This window comes from Bactrocera oleae, chromosome 3 (assembly GCF_042242935.1).
Source record: "Bactrocera oleae isolate idBacOlea1 chromosome 3, idBacOlea1, whole genome shotgun sequence".
Lineage (NCBI taxonomy): Eukaryota > Metazoa > Arthropoda > Insecta > Diptera > Tephritidae > Bactrocera > Bactrocera oleae.
In genome coordinates, this window is record NC_091537.1 from 19,426,266 (window position 1) to 19,452,781 (window position 26,516).

Below are 26,516 nucleotides of genomic sequence, written 5' to 3' on the forward strand. Positions count from 1 at the left end.
TTGATGTTAATTTATGGGCAGCAGTGGCGGAGAGGGGGAGAATACATCTAAAGAATGACCAAAAAAGCAGAGCAACGAATGCGAGTACCAATGTACAATGTATGTATAAGAGCGAACTGATTTGAAAGACAGCAACTAAAGTTTGGAGTAACGGGAATAACCGAAATGCTAATGGCATATTGAGCTCGCCCAGAGCGCTAATATGAGGAGAGCAACACGGCGGTGTGCTGAACTCAATATGAAATTCGTGAATTGCAGGCGTGGCAAAAATGACGGCGTTACGACTTTTGTTTATTGCTGTTGGTGGGAGTATTGGTGGCATAACAAACGGTGTGCGACAGTGTATTGACTCTTGCAGAGAACCTCTTATATGACTGGAAACTTTTTACCCATTCGAAAGTGGAAAAGTTTTTAAATAGAATTTCAATTTTAATAAACTTCGGAGCTGGCATGAAATGTGTGAGTGTGGAGGTTTTGAAAATAGTTGGCAACACAATGGCTGAAAGCAATTTGTCGCCAACGTGGTTTGGTGAAGTGAATATGGGTTGGTCAGCGCATATGCTACAAAGAGCAAAATAGCAGTTGTATAAAAGGAAGGCGCGATGAATTTAACTTTGGCGGGGATTAATAAAATAGACGTTTCAATGCTTAGTAGTACTTCTAAAGCACATCTTGTAATATTTGAGAATTAAAACTTCAGCATATTCGACTTATAGGTTTACCAGCTTATATGCACCGGAGGTACGTTGAAGTTCTTAATCTGAAGCAAAGGTCTCGTAGCATGTCACGATATTAATTTAGAAATCGAAATTGATATAACTACATTTCAAAAACTATCTAAGACTCACGAGATTTTGGAAAAAAAACTTAGAATACCTTAGTCCTCGTCCAATAAGCTAGCAGCCTTAAGTTTTAAGGTGTTTTAGCAAGAGGAAGAATCAAGGATTATTAAGTTTATGCCAAAGTAACGAATGGAAGATGATGTTAGTTATGACTTCATTAGAAATAAAGTTATGACTTTATTAGAAATATTTACATGGGAACCCTCAGCTTCGAGCCTTTTAAAAATGCAAAATATAAAAACTTTACAAACGGCGTAAATTAAAACGATTTGAAATATGTACCAAGAAAGTTCTCAATAAGACCCGCGCATCATAGTACCATCACAAACAGTGACAGTAATAATATGTGTCGATATGTTCAAAGTGAATAGTTCGCCCTTCAATTGATCTAGAACAAACTTCTATGAGTTCGTTTTTGCATAGACCAAAGTGAACGATATTTTAATAATGAAGACTTTAAGAACACCCTTAGTGAAAAATGTAAAAAATAAATAATCACATTTCGATAGGTTAAGCCTTTACGTAAGCATACTCAATTTTTGTTTTTCATATATCACATAGTTTTTGAGTTACAGCCGTCTACAATGTAACCGCTCAGTTAAATCAGCTCTATCAGTTTACTTATCTTTAAACAAGTTTTTCTTGAAACATCATTATCCGGATTTGCTCTAATGACAACTCGGTGGCAAATGATCAGGTCACTGTCAAATTTTTTCTGCATGTTCTGTATATACATAAACAGGTTGGTTGGAAAGTTTCTGCGCTCGAAATGAAAAAATACTGTTTTTGGTACGAAATATATATTTTTTTATTCAATATAATCTCCCTTAACTTCAATACACTTATTCCAATGATCCTCCAATAATTTTATGGCATCCCTATAATGACTTTCTGGAAGCTCTGCAAAATACCTGATATTCTTCAATCGAAGAAAAACGCATTCCATAAATGAATTGTTCAGGTTTCTGAAGAGGAAGTAGTTGCCGGGAGCCAAATCTGTGGAATGCGGTGGATCTCAAGCAATTCGCACTTTAGTTCGTTGAATTTTGTCATCGTTAAAACACCTTTGTGAGCAGGTGCATTGTCTTGCTGAAAAATTATTTTATTGAGCTGCAAACCAGGTCTTTTCTTACGAATTTTTTCATCCAGCTAATCCAAATGGCTGCAATAATATTCAGAAATGATTGATTTACCGTTCTGCAGATAATCAATTAACAAAATTCCCTTTGCATCCCAAAAAACTGATGCCATAATATTCTTTGCTGATCCTTGTAACTTCACCTGCTTTGGAGCTGAACAAATAGCTACAGTTTACTGTAAACGTTCTTGTTTCAATTTAGGATTATGGTGATAGATCCAAGTCTCATCCACAGTTAAAAACGACGCAAGAAATCGGTGCGTTTTAAAGGTGAGGTTATAGATTTTGTACACCATTCGCGTAGTTCTCAATATAAATTGAATAATTGCTTCTCGAAATTATAGCCATATGGCTATAATGTGCATAAATTACGTGTTTTGAGAAGTGTGGGAATCTATAGTATCGGATTTACTTAGAATCTTCGAAATTGAGCCAACTTCACTCATCATCTTTTAGCAGCAGTAATCCGCAAACTTCTTTATATCAAAATGCTACTTTCAATGAATTTCTTTTGTTGCTGAACAAAAATGGTTGTAGAATACGATACTAGTGTTTCAGAATACTATGTTACTGACTAAGCGGTAAAGTAACGTGATACTTTAGAAGTTTCGCGTTATATGTAATTTCAATTGTAGAGTGGAGTTCTAAAGACTGATTTGAAAGGCAAATTCAAAATTTCTCATTTTAAAAGTTCATTGATTTAAGAACAATGTTAAGATACCAACCGTAAAACTACACCAAATGGTGTAAAATTTATAAAATAATTTCAAAAAAATACTAAAAATATTGCAAAAAAAAAAATGTTGGGAAAAAGCTTCTTAAATTTTTTAATTATTTAAGCTTTACCACTACTTCCAGCCTTTCAAGTTTGCTTTACCATTCGCATTTAAGTCAGCTTAAGCAGAGCAAAGTCGAAAATTTAAAGCGCACTGGCTGCAGAACCAAAGCAGTGGAATAACTCAAAAGCAAAGAAACACTATGTATATACACGCATACATACATACACACATACACCTACCTACGTTTGCTTGAGTTTTTTCCAACAAAAAACTATCTGTCTTCCGTTGATTTGCTTTGCATGTCAATTTTAATTAGATAATGGGGAATGTCATTTTAACACCACACTAAATTGGAAGCGTCGGCATGACATGAGAGCGGTGCGAAAACGGGCGGATTGAAGGATAGAGGTGTGCAAGTATTGCACGAATACATCAATCATACGCCCTGTTGAACAACTAAAGGCGACAGAGAAATTAATCAAATAAAAGTGATTAAAAATAAAACTGGGAAAGAATAATATGTACAATTTTACTAAGGGACAGAGTAGTACTTCTGTAAAAGACTATGCACGCTAGGTGGCGCTATATTCAAGTCGATAGCAAACGCGTTATATATGAACCGAATTGACTTCCTAACGATTTATTCATTGCAAATACTGAAAACATGTACATAATAAGAGAATTTTAAAGGACTACCAACCTTGAGGCATTCTACCTCTCAACAAGACCCACGAGTATGAGTCGTGTACTGTGAGGGTTTTTATAGGTTCTTCTAGATATCGGGATTTTTTAAACCAACATGGTCATCGAAGAAAATGAGTAGCCACTCTTCAATACTAATAAGCTTTAGTTCAATATATCTTTACTAGACCAGGCTGAGATAGGCATCGAAGAATTTCTAGAAGTTTTGCCAGGCATTTACTTGTTCTTCTACCGATTCGTCGGTTTTTCGATAAAGTTATCTTATCAAATTTAATACAATGGAAATATCATTACATTGATATATCCTCCTTCTATACCAACTCCCTTTAACTATACCAGTATATATCGCTTTTGCGAGTTGTTTGTTCGTTTCACCACTCTACAAGCTCTAACGAACTCAGACATAAAGACAAAAACTGCCAAATCTGCAAAGTATATTTTTTATATTTCGCTGCAATATGTAAAAATTATATTTTGCAGGAAAATATCTATTCACGAAGAATGTTTGAATGATGAGACACGTCACAAATACAAAAGATTCCTTGCTATAACTTGATTTTGATCGTTCAGTTTGTATGGCAGCAATATGTTGTAGTGATTCGATCTGAACAATTTCTTCGAAGATTACACCCTTACTTTGGGCAATAGCCCATGCCAAATTTGGTGAGGATATCTCATCAAATGAAGCAGTTTTGCATACAAGCACTTAATTTCTATCGTTCAGTTTGTATGGCAGTTATATGCTACAGTGGGCCGATATCGACGGTTTCGGCAAACGAGCAGCTCCTTGAAAGGAAAAGTACATGTGCAAAATTTCAGATCGATATCTCAAAAACTGAGCAACTAGTTTGTGTATATAGAGAGAGACGGACAGACGACCAACGGACATGACTAAATTGACTCAGCTCGTCATGCTAATCATTTGTATATATATTTTATAAGGTAACCGACGTTTCCATCCAGGTGTTACAAATTTCGTGTTCATTGTGTTTTAATGTAGGCAACCCTGCATTGGTTAAAGACCAAATCATTATGGCGAAAACGAAAATAAGTATAAATGACAAATAAAATACGAAAATAGCGCAAATAATAATAAAAGATGGAAACAATAAAATTAAGCAACAAATGTGAATGAGTATAACAAAGTGAATTTTGCAAATTCAAAAGATAAGAAAAAATGTAGAAAGCAAAAAAAAAAAAGCTTAAAGCGCTCATAAGCCGCATAATCATAAGCAAATTAGGCTACAATGGAATGGGTAATATGGCGTATAAAAAGGGGAAGCAGAAAGCATAGCTCAAAAGCCAATTACAAGAATAAACATGAAAGTGAGTAGACACAGGCTAGAATATAAGCATACTTATATGAACTTGACGGGGCATTTCCTTGTAGAGAAAAATTAACCTAGTATTCCACTTGTCCACATATCAATTTTTAACTAATTCGTACTAGTCTGGAGCTATAACATATTTAAAAATGAAGTGAGGTATGACAACTAACTCTTTCGACAATTAACTTGACGATGTTGAATTCGCTGATTTCTCTAATAGAAAGCCCTTGAACTCTTATTAGTAATAGCGCTTGTTGAACTAGAAAACTGTTTGCACTAACGGATTTCCCTACAGGGCTATCTACACTCATATCTAAGAATAAACATATATGTACGTACATACACTTGAGCGTCGCTGACAAATGACATCTGCTTGAGGATCTTCACGCTCGACACCAGCGCAGCAAGTGAGTGCTGAGTGCCGGTGACGTATGCTAAGTGTAAAGGCATATCTATGTGTATGTATGTATGTGTTTATATTTTCTGAAGTTATGCTTATTTGATACATTCTTCTGTGTTTTTTGCTCGCTATGACAGCGCCAAATTATATACAAGTACTAGAAAATAATATCATATGTATATATATGTGTGTGGATGTGTGCATGTGTATTTGTGAAATGCCGACAAGTGCTAATGTAAGCTATAACAAGGACTCAGTCACTAGCTATTCACATCTACATACACATATATGTATGCATGTATGCGTGAATATTTTTCTCTGCAGTAACTTAATAAGTATCACAGCAAACTTATATTCATGAAGCACTTGCTTTTACCACGTGGTAAATGTATCGGGTACTTCTTTTATGTAAAAAGGACTATATTTGGTCAAAAATAAAATCAAAGAAGAAAACCTGTTTGTTATAATACCAGTCAGTTTATTTAGCAGCTTTGTATATGTTTTAGGAACCCGATCTGAGCAGTCCCTTTAGACATTAGAATCGTGCCAAATTTCGTAAAGATATCTCGTCAAATAAAAATTTCTTCCACACAAGCACTTAATACCGATCGTTCAGTTTGTATGGCAGCTATATGCTATAATGTTCCGCTATCGGCGCATTTGAAAAAATAAGCAGCTTCTTGTTGAGAAAAGGACATGTACATATTTCAAAGCGATATCTAAAAAAACTGAGGGACTAGACCCCCAAGAAATTGATTACACATTTAGACTAGACTGTCGCATGAAACGTAATTGTAAGGCGTTTTTATTAGAGATCGCTAAAAACCCATTTAAAAAGATCTTCGATTGAACTTATGATCGAATTTGATAGAAGTGTGATATTCAAACTTCTTAATTGAAAACACTGAATCCGCAAGCGACAGCCTCCATAAGACCTGTATGTGCTCATGAGTCCGATTTTGCGGGAACAGTTAATAATAATACATTTAAAGGCGCTTGTACTGGTTCAAAACGGAATTAAATAAAAAAACTCATTGCATTTTTAAAATTTTAATTCATAAATTTCAAAGGAAGCGGTAATTCAAAAAACCCCCTTTCCCGGCTTCATTGTGCTTTAGAAATAGATTTCACCTTAAAAGGTAACCTTAAGATTCTGCGGAGCTCATCCTTGGTGGTAGACATATGCACGTTCCTATACCAGTATTTACTAGGGGCGCAATAAATAGCGCAGTCTAAGTTTGATTACTGGCTATCTCAAATATTAAGTTTCTCGAGGTCTTTGTTTAAATTCATCCAGACCGATATCCCGGGTACAAAAAGTGGCAAATAATTATATTTTTCTATATACCACTTCAGATGTTTAAATTATAAATCCTCCACTTTTCTTAACACTATATGCTTCCTACTTCAAAACGAAGTTTAGTAGGCTTTCTAACTTATGTGCTATTTATTGAAGAACTAAAAGAGCTCAGAGGTGTTCATGTAGATAACTAAACAATGGTTAAGAATTGCGAAGGTTGAAGCTATGCGCGAAACAAAATGAATAGAGTAAAGCTGGGGTCTAAAGAGACAGAATACTCAAAATTATGCAGCTAATATATATTTTACGATACACACTTGTGTGCAATGGTGCAAGCAACTGCAACGAAATTATGTCTCAAAATTAACATCGGCAAAACAGAACATCTAAGTCGATGGTTTAGAACTCGAAAATGTGAAATCTTTTTCTTACTTGGGCAGTATTATATCTGCGAATCGAGGATTAAAGTAAGGCATCACCAACTGAAAAAACGGTCAAACAAGCTTTCGGCGTCCTCAATGCGGCCTGGAACTTCTCCATTAATACGCGGTGTACCAAAATAAAAATATTAAACTTCAAAGTTAAGCAAATACTTTTATACGTCTGCAAAACATGAAATCTGGTAGTTTCTGAAGCTTCAAGCTTTTACATGCCTTTGCAGTAGCATCAAATAACACGGCTTAAGTCCGTGTCACACACAAACCGAACAACTCTAAGAGATGAAATTCTCGAAAGGTAGTGAGGCTGGCTCGAGCATGACCTGAGCCGAGATCCAGATATAATCACCCAATCACCCGCAACGCTATCGATTGGAATCCACATGGCAGCCAACAGAGAAATCGATCCGCTACCACCTGAAGAAGAATTTTGGAAATCGAAATTTCTAAGGCACAAACAAACATTTATTCAAATTAAGAGGCTAACACATGACGATATGTAATGATGTAATAAATTGGAGAATCTCATTGTAGTCCTAGCTACCCTGCGGAACCGTAGTATATATGTATATAAGTCAACTAAATAAATTGGAGGGATAAAATCCAAAATTTTTCCAGCTAGTTCTATGACTTTTGCTAAATTGTTTGAATTCAAAAGAACGTTAATAATAACAGCATAGGTTCAGTAACTCTTCTAGAAGTAACTTTCCTTCTAGATTTCTTTTTTAAACTATAATCTCCTGTCGACTTTTATTTACAGTTTCGCTTCTGTGAAATAATGAATCTCAGAGTAGGTTGCTCTTTTATTTGAAAAGCCTTATTGACTTTACTTGAAATATTATATTTTCTCACAGCGCTTCATGCAGCTACCGAACAGAATCAAACTTACCCAGAAAACCACATTTTTGAAGATTAGACCATTGAAGCCACTACGTTTACCTACAGAAGAGAGGAACATTAACCACAGAAATAACCACATTTAGAGTCAAATATGAACTGAGTTACTGCTAAATTACCCACTAAATTGTACCAAAGGATAAAAGCATATGTCGGCAGCCGACTCGACGTATACAAGTATATGAGAGACTAAGTGTCTTGAAACAGTGCTGTCAGAATGCTGACAGCTGTTTTACATGTGCCAACATAGTGTGAAGAAAAATAAAGAAAAATTTTATACAAAAACTAAGCTGCCAAAGGGGGGGGGGGGGCAAAGTAAATTTGCACGAAACATAGAAAAAGGTGGCATAAAAAGAATTTCACCAAAAAAAAAAAGTAAGAAAATATGAAGGATAAGATTAAGGCCAACCGCCAGTCAGTCAACTAGCAGCTGGCACAGACATGTCGCGTCTTTTGTGTCTCACTTGGTGTTAGCGACTGTGTTAGTCTGTGTGTGTGTGAATGGCATATGCAAAGTGAGCTTATGTACATCTATATTTATATGTATACATATTATATATATAGATATATATATATATATATATATGCAGTCAGAGCTGAGCAGAGAAGTAGTTGACGCTGAAGAAAACGCTCGCAGCAAGGTAACGAAGCGCACGTCGGTGTTAGGTGTTAGGGATATACACAATTGTATGTGTGTGTGTGTGTGTGTGTATCTTAAGCTTCTCCAGGGCACTCTCCCCCTCAGCTCCTACGCATTGCTTGCTTCGCATCGAAAAAGTTGAACTTTTTAAACGGATGAAAGTGATAAGTTTCACAATTTCTCTTGTTCTTCTTTCGTAGCGAGCATTTTTTTTTAAGTGAATAAATCACCGACGACACAAAGCAGCCATAAAGTAAAATCGCATAAAAATGTTATACACATACATATAATATTTATATATGCTACATAACTAAATAAGCGCGAGGCGTTTAACTGCGATACAAGTGAGGAGAATATTTTTGGTGAATAGAAAAATATGCTGAAAGTTGCTGGCAGTGGGCGGCTTGAAACTTTCAAATTCATATAAATAAGTGTCACTGGCAGAAATGGCGAAAGTCAAAGTGCAAGCGAAGATTGAAATAAGTTAAAAAGCTTAGCAGAATTCCAGCCCTTCAACTATCTATTATGAGTTTTTTACCATCCGCGCAACTCCGCCCACACAATTTAGCCAGATGCCAAAGAATGCGTTGCCAAAGTAAAAAAAATATATATATTTCTTCTTCCGCTTATATCCGCTTTATCGAAAGTTGACTTGCCTGGCTTTGTCAGTTGTCACTGCTTGATATTGGATCTTTCTTATTTTGTCGAAAGAAAAATTTCTACGAGAAAAAACTTCAGGGAAAAACGTTAACTTTAGTTGCACCGCAGCGCCAATACCCTTCATAACAGCATTTTTTATATCATAAGAGGGTATAAAAAGATTCTAAGAATATTCCGACTTTGATTGGTCCGCTTGTTTGACAGATATATACTTTAGTTCTCTTTATTTTTGAAGCTTGTAGCGATGCGTTAAATTATAATCAATCTCAAATTTCGTGAAGATAGAAATAAAAGTTTACCATACAAGGGCTTGAGTTTGATCAGTCAGTTTGTATGGCAGCCTACGCTATCTAAGTAAATTGCTTGGAGATTAGAGCGATGACTTGGATAATAAGCCTTGCCAAATTTCGTGAAAACATCTCATCAAATGAAGAAGTTTTCCATATAAGGTCTTGAGCTTGATCCGACAAATGAGCCGCTACTTGGTGAGAAAAGGACACGTGCACAATTTCAGGTCTGCTGAGGGTATAAACAGACAGACAGACGGACATACCTAAATCGATTCAGCTTATCATGCTGATCATTTATCTATATACTTCATAGGGCCTCCGACGTTTCCTTCTGGGTCTTACAAACTTCATGGCAACCTTAATATACCCGGTTCAGGCTAGAATTAACTATCAAGATTATCCCGGCCAAATCTAACAAAAACTTAATTCAAAAGAAATTCTTGTTGCTTATTTTGATCTCTGGTTTACGTAGACACACAATTTTCACCACCATAAAATATCCATCCATAAGACATATTCACTTAACTCCTTCCAGAAACATGAATTTTTGTTTTGTCGTTTACTTTCCAGTAATTTTGATATCAGAGATACAGCACGCTCGGAAAGGGCCAATTGTTGAAAATATCGATCAAATAATGGAAATCGTCGAGGCCGACCATCATGCAAGCGCTGTTGCCCAGGACTTGCTCTGGAGCTATACATTAAACAAATAACCCTTTGGAACCACTTAATAACGCTGGATACAAAAAAAGCTCGTTGTATGGGTGCCACACAAGCGAACGCAAACAAATCTCATGGATCACATTTCCATCTGTAAATCGCTGCGGAATAGCAACAAAGACGATCCACTTCTGAAGTGGATAGTTGAAAGCTGTACCATTTACGATGTCAAGCGAAAAAGGTCGTGGTCGAAAAAATTTAACCGACGGGACAGCCTTCAGAAAACACTGTCGCCATGGTCATATGATCTGTATTCTGTTTAAACACTAAATAGCATAAAATTTGCGTACTAATAAAGCCCTAATATTGGTCGTTGTAATTTTTATGTTTCACTCAAAGTAAAAGTAATAAACACAACCTTCACCATCAACTTTGAGAAATTATTCCATTACAATCAACAAACCAAGGCGCACATTGCGGTCTCCTCCCTGCAATCACAAGAAATCTTTCTTTGCATAATAACACCCACAAATAGTTCAAAAACAAATTAGCGGTTGAAAACAATGACCCAGAAAAAAATGGTGGCAAGAAAATGAGATATTTTAAAAATATTTCCTTGAAAGCAAACCTGCGAACCGCCACACAAAAGCGCATAAAAACGTGCACATAAAAATATCAAAATGGAATAACTCAAAGCGGAGCGCGAAAAAAATTTTTTGTCGCCAAGAAATGTGGCGAAAAACTTTTACTGCCACTAAAAGAAAAATGATGGCAAGGCATGCAGCAAGACAACAAACTGTTGTAAATCACACAGAATGCCCAAATGGCCAAGTAGCCAAGCGCAAACAACAAAAACGACAGCTGCAGCTGCTGCCACCAACGAACCAAGCCAACGCCCGCACACCGCTATTGCTGCCCACAATCTCATCATCACGCTTTTGTTTACTTGTGCCACTTGGCGCGCGCGCAAACGCGCTGTCATTGCCATTTTCTAATTTTCACTTGCCAGCCAGCAAACAACCAAATCAACAAACAAACCAACTCAAAATTGGAGCAAGTAAGGCAGTGAAGCAGTGAGGAGGCTCTGAGTTACTGGGGTGTTGGTGGAACCGATGTGTGTATACAGCACCGCCACCATTGTCCTTCATTGCGCCGCCACAGCAACCGAGTGGCAATGTAACCGCTGTGCATACAATAACTTTGACATGCACACAATAACTTTGTTGTTGCCACAGCAGCAGCATCACCAGCGACCGTTAAGCGTCAGCCTCATAGCTGGGAGCTTCAACCACAGCTGTTGCCCTGAATGGCTAGCCAGCTGCTACCATCACTGGTCGGTAGCCACCAGTTTGCACGCTTTTACCATTATCACTTTTTCAATATAAATATGACTCAACCCCCCGCCCCCCGCACATCAGCGCGCTTACAATGCAGTTGCCACTGTACTTGAAAAAACCCAAAAAACAACACAAAAAAATTGTAGCTATATGAGTATTCCCACACACTTTCATACATTGCTCTTCTTCATCTTCTTCTTCTTACACATTTTGTCCTTGCTCTCTTTTGCAGAGTGGATTTTCGTCCAGGTCGTGGGATTTATGACTTGCAAATAAAAAACACCTCATACAATCGCGATAATGGCCGCTTCGAGTGTCGGATCAAGGCCAAAGGCACCGGTGCCGATGTACATCAGGAATTTTACAATTTGACAGTTTTGACACCGCCACATCCGCCAATGATAACGCCGGGCAACATAGCCATTGCCACCGAGGATAAACCATTAGAATTGACTTGCAGCAGTGTGGGTGGCTCACCGGATCCAACGATAACGTAAGTAAAGTGAAATTGTTAAGTGAAAATTGTGACTTAACGACAGGTGAGTGAATAGAAAGTAAATATCTTTAGTCTCACACAAAATATACATACACATATACACTATATACATAGTTATGCTTATAAAGCCACGTACATTATTAAACACATTCGGAAATGTTGTAGCAAGTAGATGTCAGGAACTAAGTGGATTTGAAGAAGTAAAAACATGTGTAATCGCCAACATGCCGTTCGATAAAATTATTAGCGTTAGAGTAATGTTATAATCTAATAATGAATACTGGACGCTTTCTCTATTTCTCGGCATATATGGTAACTAGTAGGAGTTATACTAAGCTTGAATTCATCCATATGTAAACTTAGTAAAATACTCCAACAAATCAAGAAACAGCTCATATCACCACTACAGTAATTCAAAGGTAAAAACAAGTAAGGAAGAGCGACCAAAGCCGTGGAAATACCTTCAGGTATTGGCAGAACTTTTAAATAAAAGATGTTGCGACAGTATTCAACACTAATTATTCGACGAAAGGGTCAAAGGATTACAATCATAATTAATATATTTTAAAACTATATTATAGCTCGTAGTCTTACTTGGTCCTCATATTGCTACAAATTCAATCTAGTAAACTCAAATGAGGTTTATGTGATATAAACTCAACCAAAGACACTAAATTTCATATATTGGGTATATAAAGAAAATATCAACCAGTGAAACGAAAGTAATTTTATTAGAGGTAAGAGTCTAAGTTGACGGTTTAGACCGGTTTCACTTAGCGCCAAAGCCTTATTGTGTTTATGAAAACATTGAAATATCACCTCGCATATATTGACCAACATAAACGGCTTCATGTCAACTAGAAAGTCGGAGATCTTTATATCGTAGATATTTGGGCTAGAAGAAGATCTAGAAAGACTGCGTTAACTTGTGATATTACTCAAGTATATTCGGAAATATGTTTCCTTGCAAGGCATGCACACTCTTACCGACATATGCAGCATAAAGTCTTCCAAATTGCAGAAATCATTGAACCACATGTAATATATGCAACCTGTGGTAATTCGTAACTAGTTTTATCCATTTTTCTGCATTAAACTATAGTTATCCATTATTATACGTTCGCTCGATTTGATATCTTATCTAACAGATTGACCGGTATATACTGTACTTCGTCCACCGGAGGACCTCAAATCTTTATATTTAAAGTGTAAGGGGCTTCTATCCATTTTTGACACAAGGGTACATTATTATAAGGAAAATACTCGTTCCAAATTTCAATAATACGTCTCACAGATTGACCGGTATTTTCGGGACACTTCCTCTACCTAATACGATTCGTTGCACCACATAAAAGTTTTATATCATATTATGCAGCTTCGTTATGGCTTATACGGTTGAATTTAGTGTCATTTTGTGCCCGACGCAACCTTCTGATGACGTGAATCTTAAGTGTTATGGAACATGTGTATCAAGTTTCATCACGATATCACAATTTTTACTTAAGTTATTGATTGCATCGACAGACGGACGAACGGATGGACAGAGAGTCACTCTCTAAAAAAGTGCCCACACAATTAAAATATACTGTTTGCTATTTTTTCAACTCCACCTCGTACAAAAAGGTATCATTTTTAATACTAGGCTTCATAGATACCTCATTAACCACACCTATGTATATAGCTACACATATAAAATATCAAATAAAACTCACTACTTAATTAAGCACCAAATTAAAATTACTTGAAATAAAACAAAGCAAATTAAACTAAGATTTTACCAAACCAAAGAAATTAAAGAAACATACACACAAATGAAAAGAGTTTCTGTTTATAGAAAAAAATTTTTTATGTATAAAATTTCGAGTTTCTTAAACCTCACAATGAAAAAGATTTCTGTTCATACCAGAAAATGTCAAATTGAACTCAGGTGGTTTTATTGCCTCAATTAACACATGCAGATAAAGTAAAATTTTTAATTAAACTCCGTGCTTCCTAAACACTATAACACTATAAAGGATAACCGCTCGAATCAAGTTAACTCAAAGTTACTCAAAAAGTCTAATGAAAAGAATTAGTATTCGTACCAAAAATATAATATTAAACTCCGAGTTTATGCTAAACACTATAATACAATAGAACAAACGTACATTCTTAGAAAAAATTATATATAAATAATTTCTGAAACACTCCGATCATAATACACCGTAAACGTAACAAAGCATTAAAAAATTAAACTCTAGAATGAAAACACCTTCATGAAAATGGCTCGCATACAAACAGCAAATACTAAAGTTTAAGTTTATTATTAACACTACAATGGAAAAAAGCAAAAAAGTTTGACCGAAAGTCAGAGTTTCTTTAATCAAACATCCAAAACTACTAATTTTGTTAATAGAAATATCCAACTAAAACCAACTAAAAACCCAAATTATTTATTGAATACTTCAATGAAAGCAGTACAATAACTATAAAAGGAAAATTCGAAAAGTATTTATAAGTGGAACTTTCCAAACAAAGGCAAAAATTTGATCATTTCAATGCTTAAAATCGAGAAGCATCAATAATATGCCAATGTGTTGTAAACATAAACACCTTCCATGAATCTGTTTTCGTAAACCACATAATTGCCTTACTAAAGAAAAGATAGCCATAGAATTTCTTATTACAGTGATTTAATAATCAGTAGACTCAATGTGGACTAAAAGCGTTGGTCAAACAAAAGTTGATGTCAAAAATGATTACTGAATAGTAGTTAGTAATATTTCCCCTCTTATTGCCATTTATATCGCTGTGATTCTAAATCGAAGACAATTCTACTTTATGCAACTAGAAAAAAGATAATTATTTGATTTAAATGGCAATCAGTTAAGGCAGCCAATTTGTCGCAGAACTTGCAGTATCCTTTAGTAGATTTTAAAGCATAAATTTTCTTAGCTTCACAAACCTATAACAGTGCCCATAGCACTTTTTTGCATCCCAACCTACTACCATTAGTTGGTACTGTAGTACTATATTCCGATGTGAATGTGATTGCAGCATTTCGCTTAGCTAAATCAAGCCTAAGCTATCAACTGTTGTAAAGGAAAGCAAAGTTAAGGTCAAAATGAAATTAAAAGTAAACCTAAATTGATTGACTTCGAAAATTATGTTGACTTAAGAGCAAAGTGAGTGATCAGAAACAGAAATTTTCATGTAACGTATACGCAGTGTAGTACTTTATGTAGGAGTAATTGAAGTGAAATTTTCGGTGGCATATAAAAAAAGCTGGCAACTTCATAATCTTTGAAGTAAATTAGCAAACAAGTGTTGACTATAAGTGTAGCGAATGTTTTTAAATTATTTATTTCGATATCTCTTTCTTATATTTTTATGGTGGGCATACAATTTCACTAATAGCTGCAGTCTCCTATTCTGTACTTTATGGTTTAAGTATAATAATTAAAGTAAAGAGATTTGTAATATGGGGAAGACCGAATTTTGGATGGAACCAAATATTTATCAACAATAAATGCTAATCGAAAAGGTTATATTCAATTATATTTGGACATGCTTTATATTGACCGATGCATACGGAATGAAATGAACTAGAATCGTTATGTACATTTCCAACAAAAAATCAGTCCAACAGAAAATCATAAAAAACTACGAATAATTTGCAATGAGTTGACTCAACCAAAAAAAGTTTCAGGTCTTTTTTGTAGATCGGTAAATTTGCTATAAGAATATGTGTTGATTCTCGCTTAATAATTATTTGTTGGGGTACAATTAAAATCCAAAGAAAAAAAACAAAATTTCCTGTGTTATTTATATGGGAAATCGAAAATATCAATGAGGTACATCTTAATATTAATACTAAGAGCTCAAACTTTACCATATATAAATTTAAATTTTTTTTTTGCCCACCCTAATGTACTTTGTTTCTAAACAGACATAGTTAGCGATTTCTTAAATTTTTTGCACGAAAACATATTATGTTATGGAATATATTTTCCTTCCTCACCTTCATTTTTTTTGTAATACCCCAAATAATAAGCGATGTATGGGATAAAATCAAATAACAAGATAAATACCAATATACTTCATTCAATGTAGAGAGTAGGAGAAGTTCTTTATCGATCACTTACTAACTTCTGATACCGAAAAAAGCTAAACTATTTATCCTCAGTTAATGATTTTCGTATATATTATATGTCATACTGACCAGCGTATACGATATGTACACATATAGTCTGCTAAGGCTATGGAGTTTATAAGGTTGATAATCGTTTTTAATAAAAAGTAACAGTGGTTGTGCAAAAAGTATGCTAACAGTTTCAAGGGAACGTTCTTTAGGTTTTGCAGAAAATATTGACATTTTTTATTAAAGACTTAATTATTAAAGACTTAAGAGAGCGTGCGGTGCGTTAACGTGAAGGTCAAGTATTTCATAAAAGGAATTAAACATCATCGACTATGAATACATTAAATAAAATAATGTTGCTGTAAATCAAATAACTGCAAATAGCTGATGATATCAAACATATTATAAAATTTGCCAAAGAGAGGTTGAGAGCCAATGGATTTGAGCTTATGTCATAATCACCTTGGTCGCTCTAGCTCAACTGCGTAGCATATATACTATTTATAGATATAAATCCTTATGTCGACTTTCAAATGTTAAAGATTTGTAAAAGTTGTTCATCAAATATGGCTTCGAGTTGAGATAACTAGTTACCTTGCAAAATAAACAACTCCTGGTCATACCAAGTCTGATTACAGAGACAGTAGAATGAAACAAATCTGACTCCACGCATTTCCTCATAAGGAAAACCAAAATAAAGATATGTGAAAATATACTTTTATTGCATCAAAATATGCTAAGCAGATGAAAATAGGAACAGTTGAAGAAGAGATGATACTATTTGTGGGCTTCTGATTAGACTCTTTGTTGGATCGGATATTAATATCAAGACTTTAATACCAAAGCCAGTAATAGAAATAAATTCAATAAATCATTAAAAAGCTTTTTGATACTAAGCTTTTCGCACATTTAAGTTTTCGATTTCTTATTCTAAAGCTTCGTCTATTTTTTACACCGTTGTGCAGCAGTAATATAAGAAGCTGAATGAAAGATTTATTACACAACCCATTTTATTATTTATTCGCTTTAAGTACTATAGCGTAAGGTTGCCATACAAGCTGACCGATCAAAATCACGTTCTTGTATAGAAAAATTTTTTATTTGACAAACTATCTTCATGAAATTTGGCACAATTTATTGTACAAGACATCGATATAATATCCGAAGATATTTTGCCGATCGGATCACTATAGCATATAGCTTCCATAGACACTGACCGATGAAGTCAAAACAAAAAGTTTGCGTTTTGCCTTATTTTACAAATTAAAACATTAATAGAATAATACTGAGTACAAAGTTTCTACACCTGGGTAAATCCAAAAAATTGCCAAAGACCTTCTTTAATTAAAATTTTAATTCAGATTTAAAAAATACACGCAGTAGATGGCTTGTCTTATTGCAGAGTTGGTTGATTATTTTAAATTCGAATTTGATATTTTTCGCTTAGTATCTGTTTGTAATACACAAACGCAGTCTGTTTTACTCCAGTACTCCACAAAGCAACGCCAGAAAGAATCACTGAAGCCACAGCGACATTAAGACTTAATTAAAAAGAAATGAGCAATGAAAAGTAAAACGATTTGTTGCAGAAGAACACACGAAAAAAATAAGCAAACACATACATAGAAAGAGCAAGGCGAGATAGTCAAGTCGGACAAGAAATTCGATAAATTATTTTGTAATTTCACCCAGTCGCCCTTCTCTAATGCGCCAGTCAGCGATAGCTACACTTGATTGTACAAATAGACTTATATAATATATATATATATACATATATATGTAGTATATATACATATATATATTTTTATACGTAAATGTATGTATGTATCATATCTATGTTCTATATTTCACTCTCGCTCTCTCTGGTTTTTCACATTTTGTACCGTGATTCTTCTTTTTATTGTTATTGCAGTTGGTTTCGCGAGGGCAGCAGCGTACCGTTACAATCGTACATACTGAAAGGCGGCTCCAAGAATCATTACACCAATGCAACATTACAAATATTGCCAAGACGCGCTGACGATGGCGCCAAATATAAATGCGTCGTTTGGAATCGTGCCATCTCCGAGGGTCATAAGCTGGAGACAACTGTCACGCTGAATGTGAACTGTAAGTAGGCAATCAAATTAATTGCTTTTGCGCCCGCACACACACACAGACGCACACATAGTGGTCACACCAACACATACACACACATATACACTCTCTCAGTTAAGCAAGTTTATTGGAATTGCGCGAAGAAATCAGTGAAACTAAAAATGTTGTTTGCTTGACTAGCTGGACGGTTGGCAGCCTGGTCGCAGCGCTGGCTGGTTGCCCGTGTGACTGTCCGACTGCTGTCTGCCGATAATAAGAACCCACAAATAAAGCGCACGGGAGTTGATATCTAGCAATTGTTCCGTTAATTCTTTGCACTAATGAGCGCAGAAAAGCGAAAAATTTCATTTTTAAGTTGATAGCGTAGGCGGTGGAATGCGATTACGAAAAATGCGAAAAATGCTTGTCTGGCTGTAAAAGAGTGACCGGTAATGATTTAAAATTGCCACTTTTTGCTGTAGAAATTTTTAAAGAGAGACTTGAAGAGAATGCAAATTATGGTAATTATCTCATCAATTTGAATAATGGTAAGTACATTAAGGCAGCGAGCGGAGAAGCGAAGAAGCGGACAAAGAGTAGGCCACAGTATATTCAATTACTTTAAAGAATGGTAATTACTACAGTTTCTCAATATTTTTTGTTGTAATTAGTCCAAATGTTCAATATGAGTTAATATGTGTAAAAATCAGCGATATTGGAATTTTTGTAAAATTTAGTTTAGGCAGGCTTTAATGGTAAAATATTTAACCTCATCGCAAGGTTGGGCATTATTCAAGAAATAAGAGAATTCAAAAGTTGGCGCCATCTTCGTAAAGCTGTTGCATTATCTTCAAAAATACATTCCTAGGTTCAGTATTGCCTGCTGTGAGACTTACTTTGCTTAGCAACAATGTCAAAGATATTTCATACTATTCTCTGCTTATCGGTGTTGGTTTCTTTAGATGAGACCGCATTCTTATTTTAACAAATATTATCGCTAAAGGAAAGTTTGTGTATCGGCCGACAACGAAGAAAATTAATTATCAAATGTCTACATAAGAATACAAATTTTATATAAAAATTCAAATTCGATTCAACAATTTAAGTATTTTTATTATAAACATTTCTCTGTTTGATTTAATCAAAATAATTTGCGAAAATCACTCACCATACAAATGTTACGTATACGCCGTGTCAAACACGTTTAAATGACATTGTAGTTATAAGGATAAACTGCAAAGATAATAAAAGGAAATCATAAATCAGCAGTATTATCAATAATTAATAAATAGTAGCACTTCTATTTATTATATTATAAGTACAATATTTTTACGCAGATATTTTCTCGCCAATTATTTACAATTTTCTATAATCCAAAGATATTTGGCCATGATGTGAATTTCCGAGTTAATAAAAATTAACTAAAAACAAAACAAAAAAACGTGAACCGAAGCTATAATATCCTGCACAAATAAAAAAATTTCTATACAAGCACTTAATTTTGATCGGTCGGTTTGTATGGCAGCTATAAGCTATCATCAGATATTATAGCGTTCTATTGAGCAATAATTCGTGCCAAATTTCGTGAAGATATCTCGTCAAATAAAGTTTTTCTTACAAGAGCTTGGTTTTAATCGTTCAGTTTGTGTGGCCGCTATATGCTATGGTAGTCCGAAATTGACGGTTCCGGAAAACGAACAGTTTCTTGGGGATAAAAAAACGTGTGCATGATTTCAGAGCGATATCTCCTAAACTGAGGGACTAATTCGCGTAGATACAGACAGACAGACGGACATGGCTAAGTCGACTCAGCTCGTCAGGTTGATCTTATATTTATTTATATTTTTTCAGGGTCTACGACGTTTTCTTCTGCATGTTACAAACATCGTGACATGCAAATAGTATAAATAATGTGTAATGTCATAAAACACTAAGCGAGACTCCCAGTGAAAATGGCAATATCATAATTTCATTCCGTTTTAATATGCGTGGCAGACTTTCTGTACGAGCTTTTAGGATGTAAGGAAAAATTTGTAGAAACAGCTCAACTATAGGTTTTTCATATTTGTTGAAATGTTTTATTAAAAAGAAATGCTCCAAATATAGATCATATAGGGAGTATATATAACTTTTACAAATAACTCGCCTACAGTGCTTACTAACGGTGACTTCAAATCACGCAAATACTCAGCAGAGCATGCACATGCACCAAGAAACGCCACATATTTTTTATATAGTTATTGAATTACATTTGAAATATCACTCATACGCCACGTATCCACTTATGTGTTCAAAGTTCATATTATTATTACACTTATTAAATGAACGTAATGTACGCAGTTATACTCTTTAGACTTCAAAAAATATGACTAAATTAATGAAAGCACATATAAACATACACACGAACACAATACAAACTTACACTATGCATATAACCAACAGCTGCACAGTAATTTCCCTAATAGTGATGACAGAGTACTTCAGTAAAAATACCAACAAAAGTTGCAAATTAAATTGGTTATCCCAATAAAGTAAAGCCGAGTAAGTGCAGCTGACTTAACCAGCTGGATGAAATCACAAAAATCATATTAAACAACAATATCAAATCCACATTTCAAGAGCATAACTACATGTATGTATATAAACTTTTCAGCATTTGCATAGTTTGTGAAGAGTGCTTGGGAAATGAAATTTCCTCCGAAAAAAGGACAATTTATGTAAGAATATACGCAAGCAAATGTATGAGAAAAGCAGCAGGATATGTGTGTGTGTGTGTCTTGTCATGGCTTTGGCTGCAGCAGGTCCTCGTTTCGGCCTAAAGCTGAATTAAAATATTAATTTTGGTCAAAAATACCTAAAAATGTAAACTATGCAAGTGGCCACATACGCACAGCTGCAAATATTTACACATGTTCAACCGAAATTCTATTCTATTATGCAAAAATATATCTTTTGGGTAAAAATGTCATTTCAATAAGCAGTCGAAAGTGCCTGATAATGCCGGACTTTTGCGACAAGTTTTCATTTGTTGGCACATTTTATTTTATTTTTCTCTATTTTTTTTTTACTCTTACCAAATATATAAAGATGCATATGTGTGAGTGTGTTGACTTATGCTCGCATATGTAAATATTAAGCATTTTTAGCCCTTACATGTCTTACATGCCTGATTCTTGGTTGCGAACATTCATCATGCCTTGCTGAGCCGCCTGCATTCGTGATGTGACACAACAAGGCTTCGGCATATGGCAACTTACTGCAATAAGGTCCACTTTGTGGCATGGCGGATGCCAAAGAGGGAGTAGTGTAATTTTTTAGTCTCTAACAGAAGACATAAGATGCCTACATATGAGACAGTGTAGAGAAATATGGAAGGTCATAAATACTGGGCAATTCCAAAGAGAAACATCCATAAAAACAATGCTAGGTTAGATTTGGTTGACTTTGTTTAGACTAGAGACGCTAGAGGTGAAATCCGAAGGGTAATTCGGTTAGCTTTTGTTATATTAGCTTAGGTAAACTGAAACTACGTTTTTTTAAAATTTGAAGTTGGATGAAGTTAAGTTATGTTAGGTTAAGTTAAGTTAAGTTAAGTTATATCATGTTAAATCAGATGAATTTATTCTGGGATTTGTTAAGGTAAGTTGTGTCGAGTTCAAGTTAAAGTTATGTTAAGTTTCAAGCCAATTTAAGTTAAATAGGCTTAAGTTATATTAGAATAAATTATGTTACGTTTCGTTAACTTGGATTAAGTTAGGAATAGCATACGTTAAACGAAGTATAGTTAAGGAAAGTCAAGGCTAGCCGCGTTATCAATGGCAACGACCCACGTTGTGATAAGACTGGTACTGGCGCCAGGTCACCGCGGAAGCAGAGGTAACCGCAAGCTGACGAGCTGGCAAGGAAAGGCATCCTAGCCCCGTTATCAGTCAATAAAAATATGATCAGTGCGCCCCTCTCTTCGTACTTTCTACTACAAAAGAACAACAACGGAGATCCAACTCGATTCCTCTCCGATGTGAGTAGGAAGGATGCCTTCTCTTGCTATCTCACTGGATTCTAGCGGATCCGCCAGAACCAGTCACCTAAACAAGTCTGATAATGAAATAGCTTGATGCTGTTACTAAAACGGACAGACACTCCTTGACTAACTTACAGTTAACGAGCACAACGCGCCGCCCTGCTGTCGGAGTGAATGTTCACCCCCCTGAAGGAGGCTGCACTTAGGAGTTTACTGTTAGTACGGTGGTCTGGTAGCCTAAACTTAAGATTGGCGGAGAGCTCCTTACGGAAAACTCCCTCTCCAACCTGCCGTGAAAGAGTTCTCTGCGCCTCTTCTCCAGCGACTCCCCCATCCACATATCCTTCGTCCCTAGTAGTCTTTGGGACTCAGTGATGCAAGTTTTGAAGTTTATTAATAATATTACTTTAGATGAAATTAAATTAAGTGCAGCTAGGTTATGTTATTTTAGGTTAGGTCAGATTAGATACGGTTTCCATCTGATAGATTAGGTTAGGGCAAATATGACATAGTTAAATTGGGTTTAGTTATATAACAGAACAGACAAAATGGAGAAGGTGCAGTGCCAATTAAGGAGTTCACTCGGTAAACAAATCTAGCCGAATTTATGTTTACGGTCAATGTTTGCACTAGGTACTGAGCAGTACTGTCGCCTATACGTACCTCTTTAGAAATACACAGATAGGATTCAGAATAATAGCGAACTTTTTATAAGAAAGTCTTCAAAATATTATTTGGGCCATTCATTTCAATACCCCTGGAATCGCACCATGTGGCAGGATCAACGTATCACATGAAGCTATAACGGCATGCAGGACTGTGATTGCGACAAAGATTTCCACAATGCGTGCCTCTGGACAAGTAACGGCACTACAAGCCAACGAACCTGCTGAAAGTTATACGAGTACGTAGACATGTTGGAATTCAGCTGAACACACACGCACACACACATGTGTATATACATAAGTACATGCATGTGAGTGTATGCGTATGAAAAGCTATAAGCTCTTATCTGTTGTAAGGTATTGTATATTTTTGAATTACGCAGAATGCGACAGGAATTCATAAACGAGTACGAGTTGCACAACAAAAATCTCATAAATAATATTGAGAAGTAAATTTACTAGCATATCCTGGCAGCAACATCTATAGCAACCACAACAACAACAACAGTGACAGTAGGCTGAAAGCTGTTTCACATGTTTACCACTCTTACAGGCAATAACACACGGGAGAGGAGCGTAACAGGCAGAAGGAGCAGCAGGGCGGCAAAATTGTGAGGATTAAGTCTGAAATCAGAATATAATGCGCATAGTTATGTCGTGAACACACAAACACATGCACGCACACACACTCATACTTGTATGAACAACATGCGAGTCTTCTTCTGGTATTGTCTAGTATCATGTTGTGCTGCATTCATTCTTGCCTCTACCCGAGCGTGTGGTGTGTTTACAGTAAGTTCTTCATAATTCTTGGCGCTATTGTTAGTTATTGTAGACAAAGCAAAAAAAGTAAAAATAAAAATTGGTAAGTGCCTGCAGACAAGCATTTTTATATATATTTATTGTACAAGTCTACTTTCAGGCGCTGGACCACAGTTTTAACCCAAAGGTAGCCAACAAATGCCTCTTAGAATATAATCAAATTCTCGGGCTGTTATCTTGCCTACATTTAGGGACACATACACATACCAACATGTATGTATATATGTTTAACAATATAATTGTTGTAGGCTATTTTTAGACACTCGTAACATGTTGCGCCTGGTATAATGATTTTGTTCAACCGACTATTAGTTTAAAAACTTGCAGGAATCGATATATATATATCTGTAAAAATATCGTACAGATTTAGCAACGTTTACGCAAAACCAACTTGAAAGATTTCACCGAAGTTCGAATCTGTTGTTGTAGGTATACCAGTGATAAATATAGTATTCATTTTGATCCGCTAGTTGGCGCTGAAGTTTGGATATTTAAAAAATACGTATTTGGAAACTGATTGAGTTTATATTAGGACCTGTTTACAGAAATACACACCTGTTTACACTGTACACAGAAATAAAATTTTATAATAATATATAAGTATATACGATAGATGGCGCTCAAAGTGGCTCTAAAAAATCCAAATCAAAATTATTGTATATTCGCCGGATGGCATATCGATCGAAATATCTCATAAGTTAATTAAATTAAAGTGAATGACGGAAGATTTTTGTATTTTAGGTACTATAGCTTTGGTTTGAAAATAGGCATTTTTCAAAGCCTAGATGAAACGTAAAAATGAAGATTTATATGTCGCCGCTTTTAAAGGCAAAATAATGGCACTGTGCCACGTTGTTTAGATTCTTGACGAACCAGCTTGTGATGCACAAAGGTTTTGCACACATAGGCCCGTCTTTAAAAACATTGTAGATATATTAAAGATATATTCAATATATATATTAGGGTGGAGCGAAAAAACAATTTTCGAGTTAAAATTTTTTTGGGACAAAAAAAATTATTTTTGGCTTAAACTCTTCACGTTTATATAAAATATACCAAATATGACAGTTTTTGACTCAAAAATTATTTTAACGCTTAAAGAAAGCAAGTGGTCATACTTGTTTAAGAATTGTTTTTAAAACTTCAATAATGACCACAAACAAATTTTTTAAGTTGATAAATTCTAATTGGCCAGAAAGAGAACTCTCCACAGCATCTAGAACACTTATCAAAAATTTTTTACGAAATAAAAAATTTAACTCGAAAATTTATTTTAAAACTGAGGTGCTAAAACTTTTTTTTTTTGTCCAAAAGTTTTTTTTTTGATAATCCACAGATATTACCCCCAGGCTAAGCAAAAAAACAAAATCTTTTTTCGTTCCACCCTAATATATATATTATATATAGCATATATATGTATCCGATAGATGACGCTGGGGTCGTATTGGCTCTAAACGTCATATTAACTAACCAATTTATTTTATATCTGGATGACATATAGATCGCATAAAACCATATATTGGAACCATAAAATTGTTCGCTAGGTGGCGTCAGCATCGAAATACATCCCAAATTAAAGCGAATAGACTTAAAAACAAACAAAAAAGCTGGATTTCTATTTCATTTATTACTTCCTTGAATTAAAAATAGACATTTCCACAATTTCAAAGCAGCTGTTAGACGTTAATATTTGGATTTTCGTGTCGCTATTTTTAAAGCAGAACGACGTTACGGACGCTTCAGTGAATAAGCCACAAAGGCTTTGAAGACAAGGAGGAAACTTTAAATAAATTTTATGCATCAAAATAATTATGATGACAGTCCGAACTCTGTAGCCAGTTTGCGTTAAAAAATCGGATATATATCGCTATGAATCAAGCAATTTCCACACCCATAAAACGGTCTCATTACAAATTTCAATCAAATTTGAGTCTTAATCACTTAATTATATGCCTAGCCTCCAGGATATTGATATCAGGTATGAGTTCACCTACGTAAGGATAAGGTTTCCGAAGCCAAAAGGTAATATTTTTCCAAACACTACGCCTATTATCACATCGCATTCAATCATACAATTGGGGAAAGTTATTGGGGTTTGGTTCTACCCAAATATATTCTGCCTTACTTGCTGGAACATATTTCGTTAACACATTACTGTGATTTTACTGAGCTTCTACTCCATCTGCTGCCCATTCATTGGCAATATTTTAGGAAATTTTAAAATACTATTACATTATCGTTGTACAAGCCTTTACCCTTGCACACACTAGGCAAACTGAGTGTAATTCCAACAAAATACCTAACATGGGTGCGGCTTTTATTATTGATGTTCCCTGTAGCCGCAAGAGTTGACTCTACTATTTAGTAAGGCTAACTAAGCTTTAATTATACCTTATGAGTAAAGGGGGTTAGAGTGAAAATTTCGAATATGTACTTATTGTAATTGGATGTACCAGCCGAAGGGATAATATGTAAGGACTTTTAGACGGGAAAATATAAATGAAAACTATAACGTTAGGAACCAATAAGTTAGGTTAGCTAAGGCTGTAAAAAGTTAAGGAGAGCTGCTGTGTAACCACATTAGCCACATGAAGAAAGGAGTACACACAGGAGGGCACACCTTGTCTTCAGTAGTAGATGGTTTAATACTGGCCAATAAATGCAAGTCTACAAAAGTTTTAAAATTTTTTGGAACTGGAAACAAAATTTTAATCCTTATAGTACATACCAAATTAAAAAAGTTTCAATAAAATACCGGCTTCAAACCAACCCGTCATCGTTTGTGGCAATAAGTTGATGTTTCGAGAAATGTTTTCGTAAACTTGTATGTTATTTTCGTTCCTCTTGTATTGACAAATGGGTCATATAATAACGAAGCTGATGTGAAGCCTCGTGTCTTCAAAATA

At 35.1% G+C, this 26,516-nt stretch overlaps 1 protein-coding gene across 1 annotated transcript in view; it reads left to right on the plus strand.

Annotated features, from left to right (window-relative positions):
• Positions 1-26,516, plus strand: part of fred (friend of echinoid) — a 255,932-nt gene that overhangs the window by 195,937 nt on the left and 33,479 nt on the right. The window contains exons 3-4 of the mRNA XM_070106211.1: positions 11,643-11,903; positions 17,939-18,135. Of these exons, the coding sequence (XP_069962312.1) occupies positions 11,643-11,903; positions 17,939-18,135 (458 nt within the window). The remainder of the gene's footprint in view (positions 1-11,642; positions 11,904-17,938; positions 18,136-26,516) is intronic.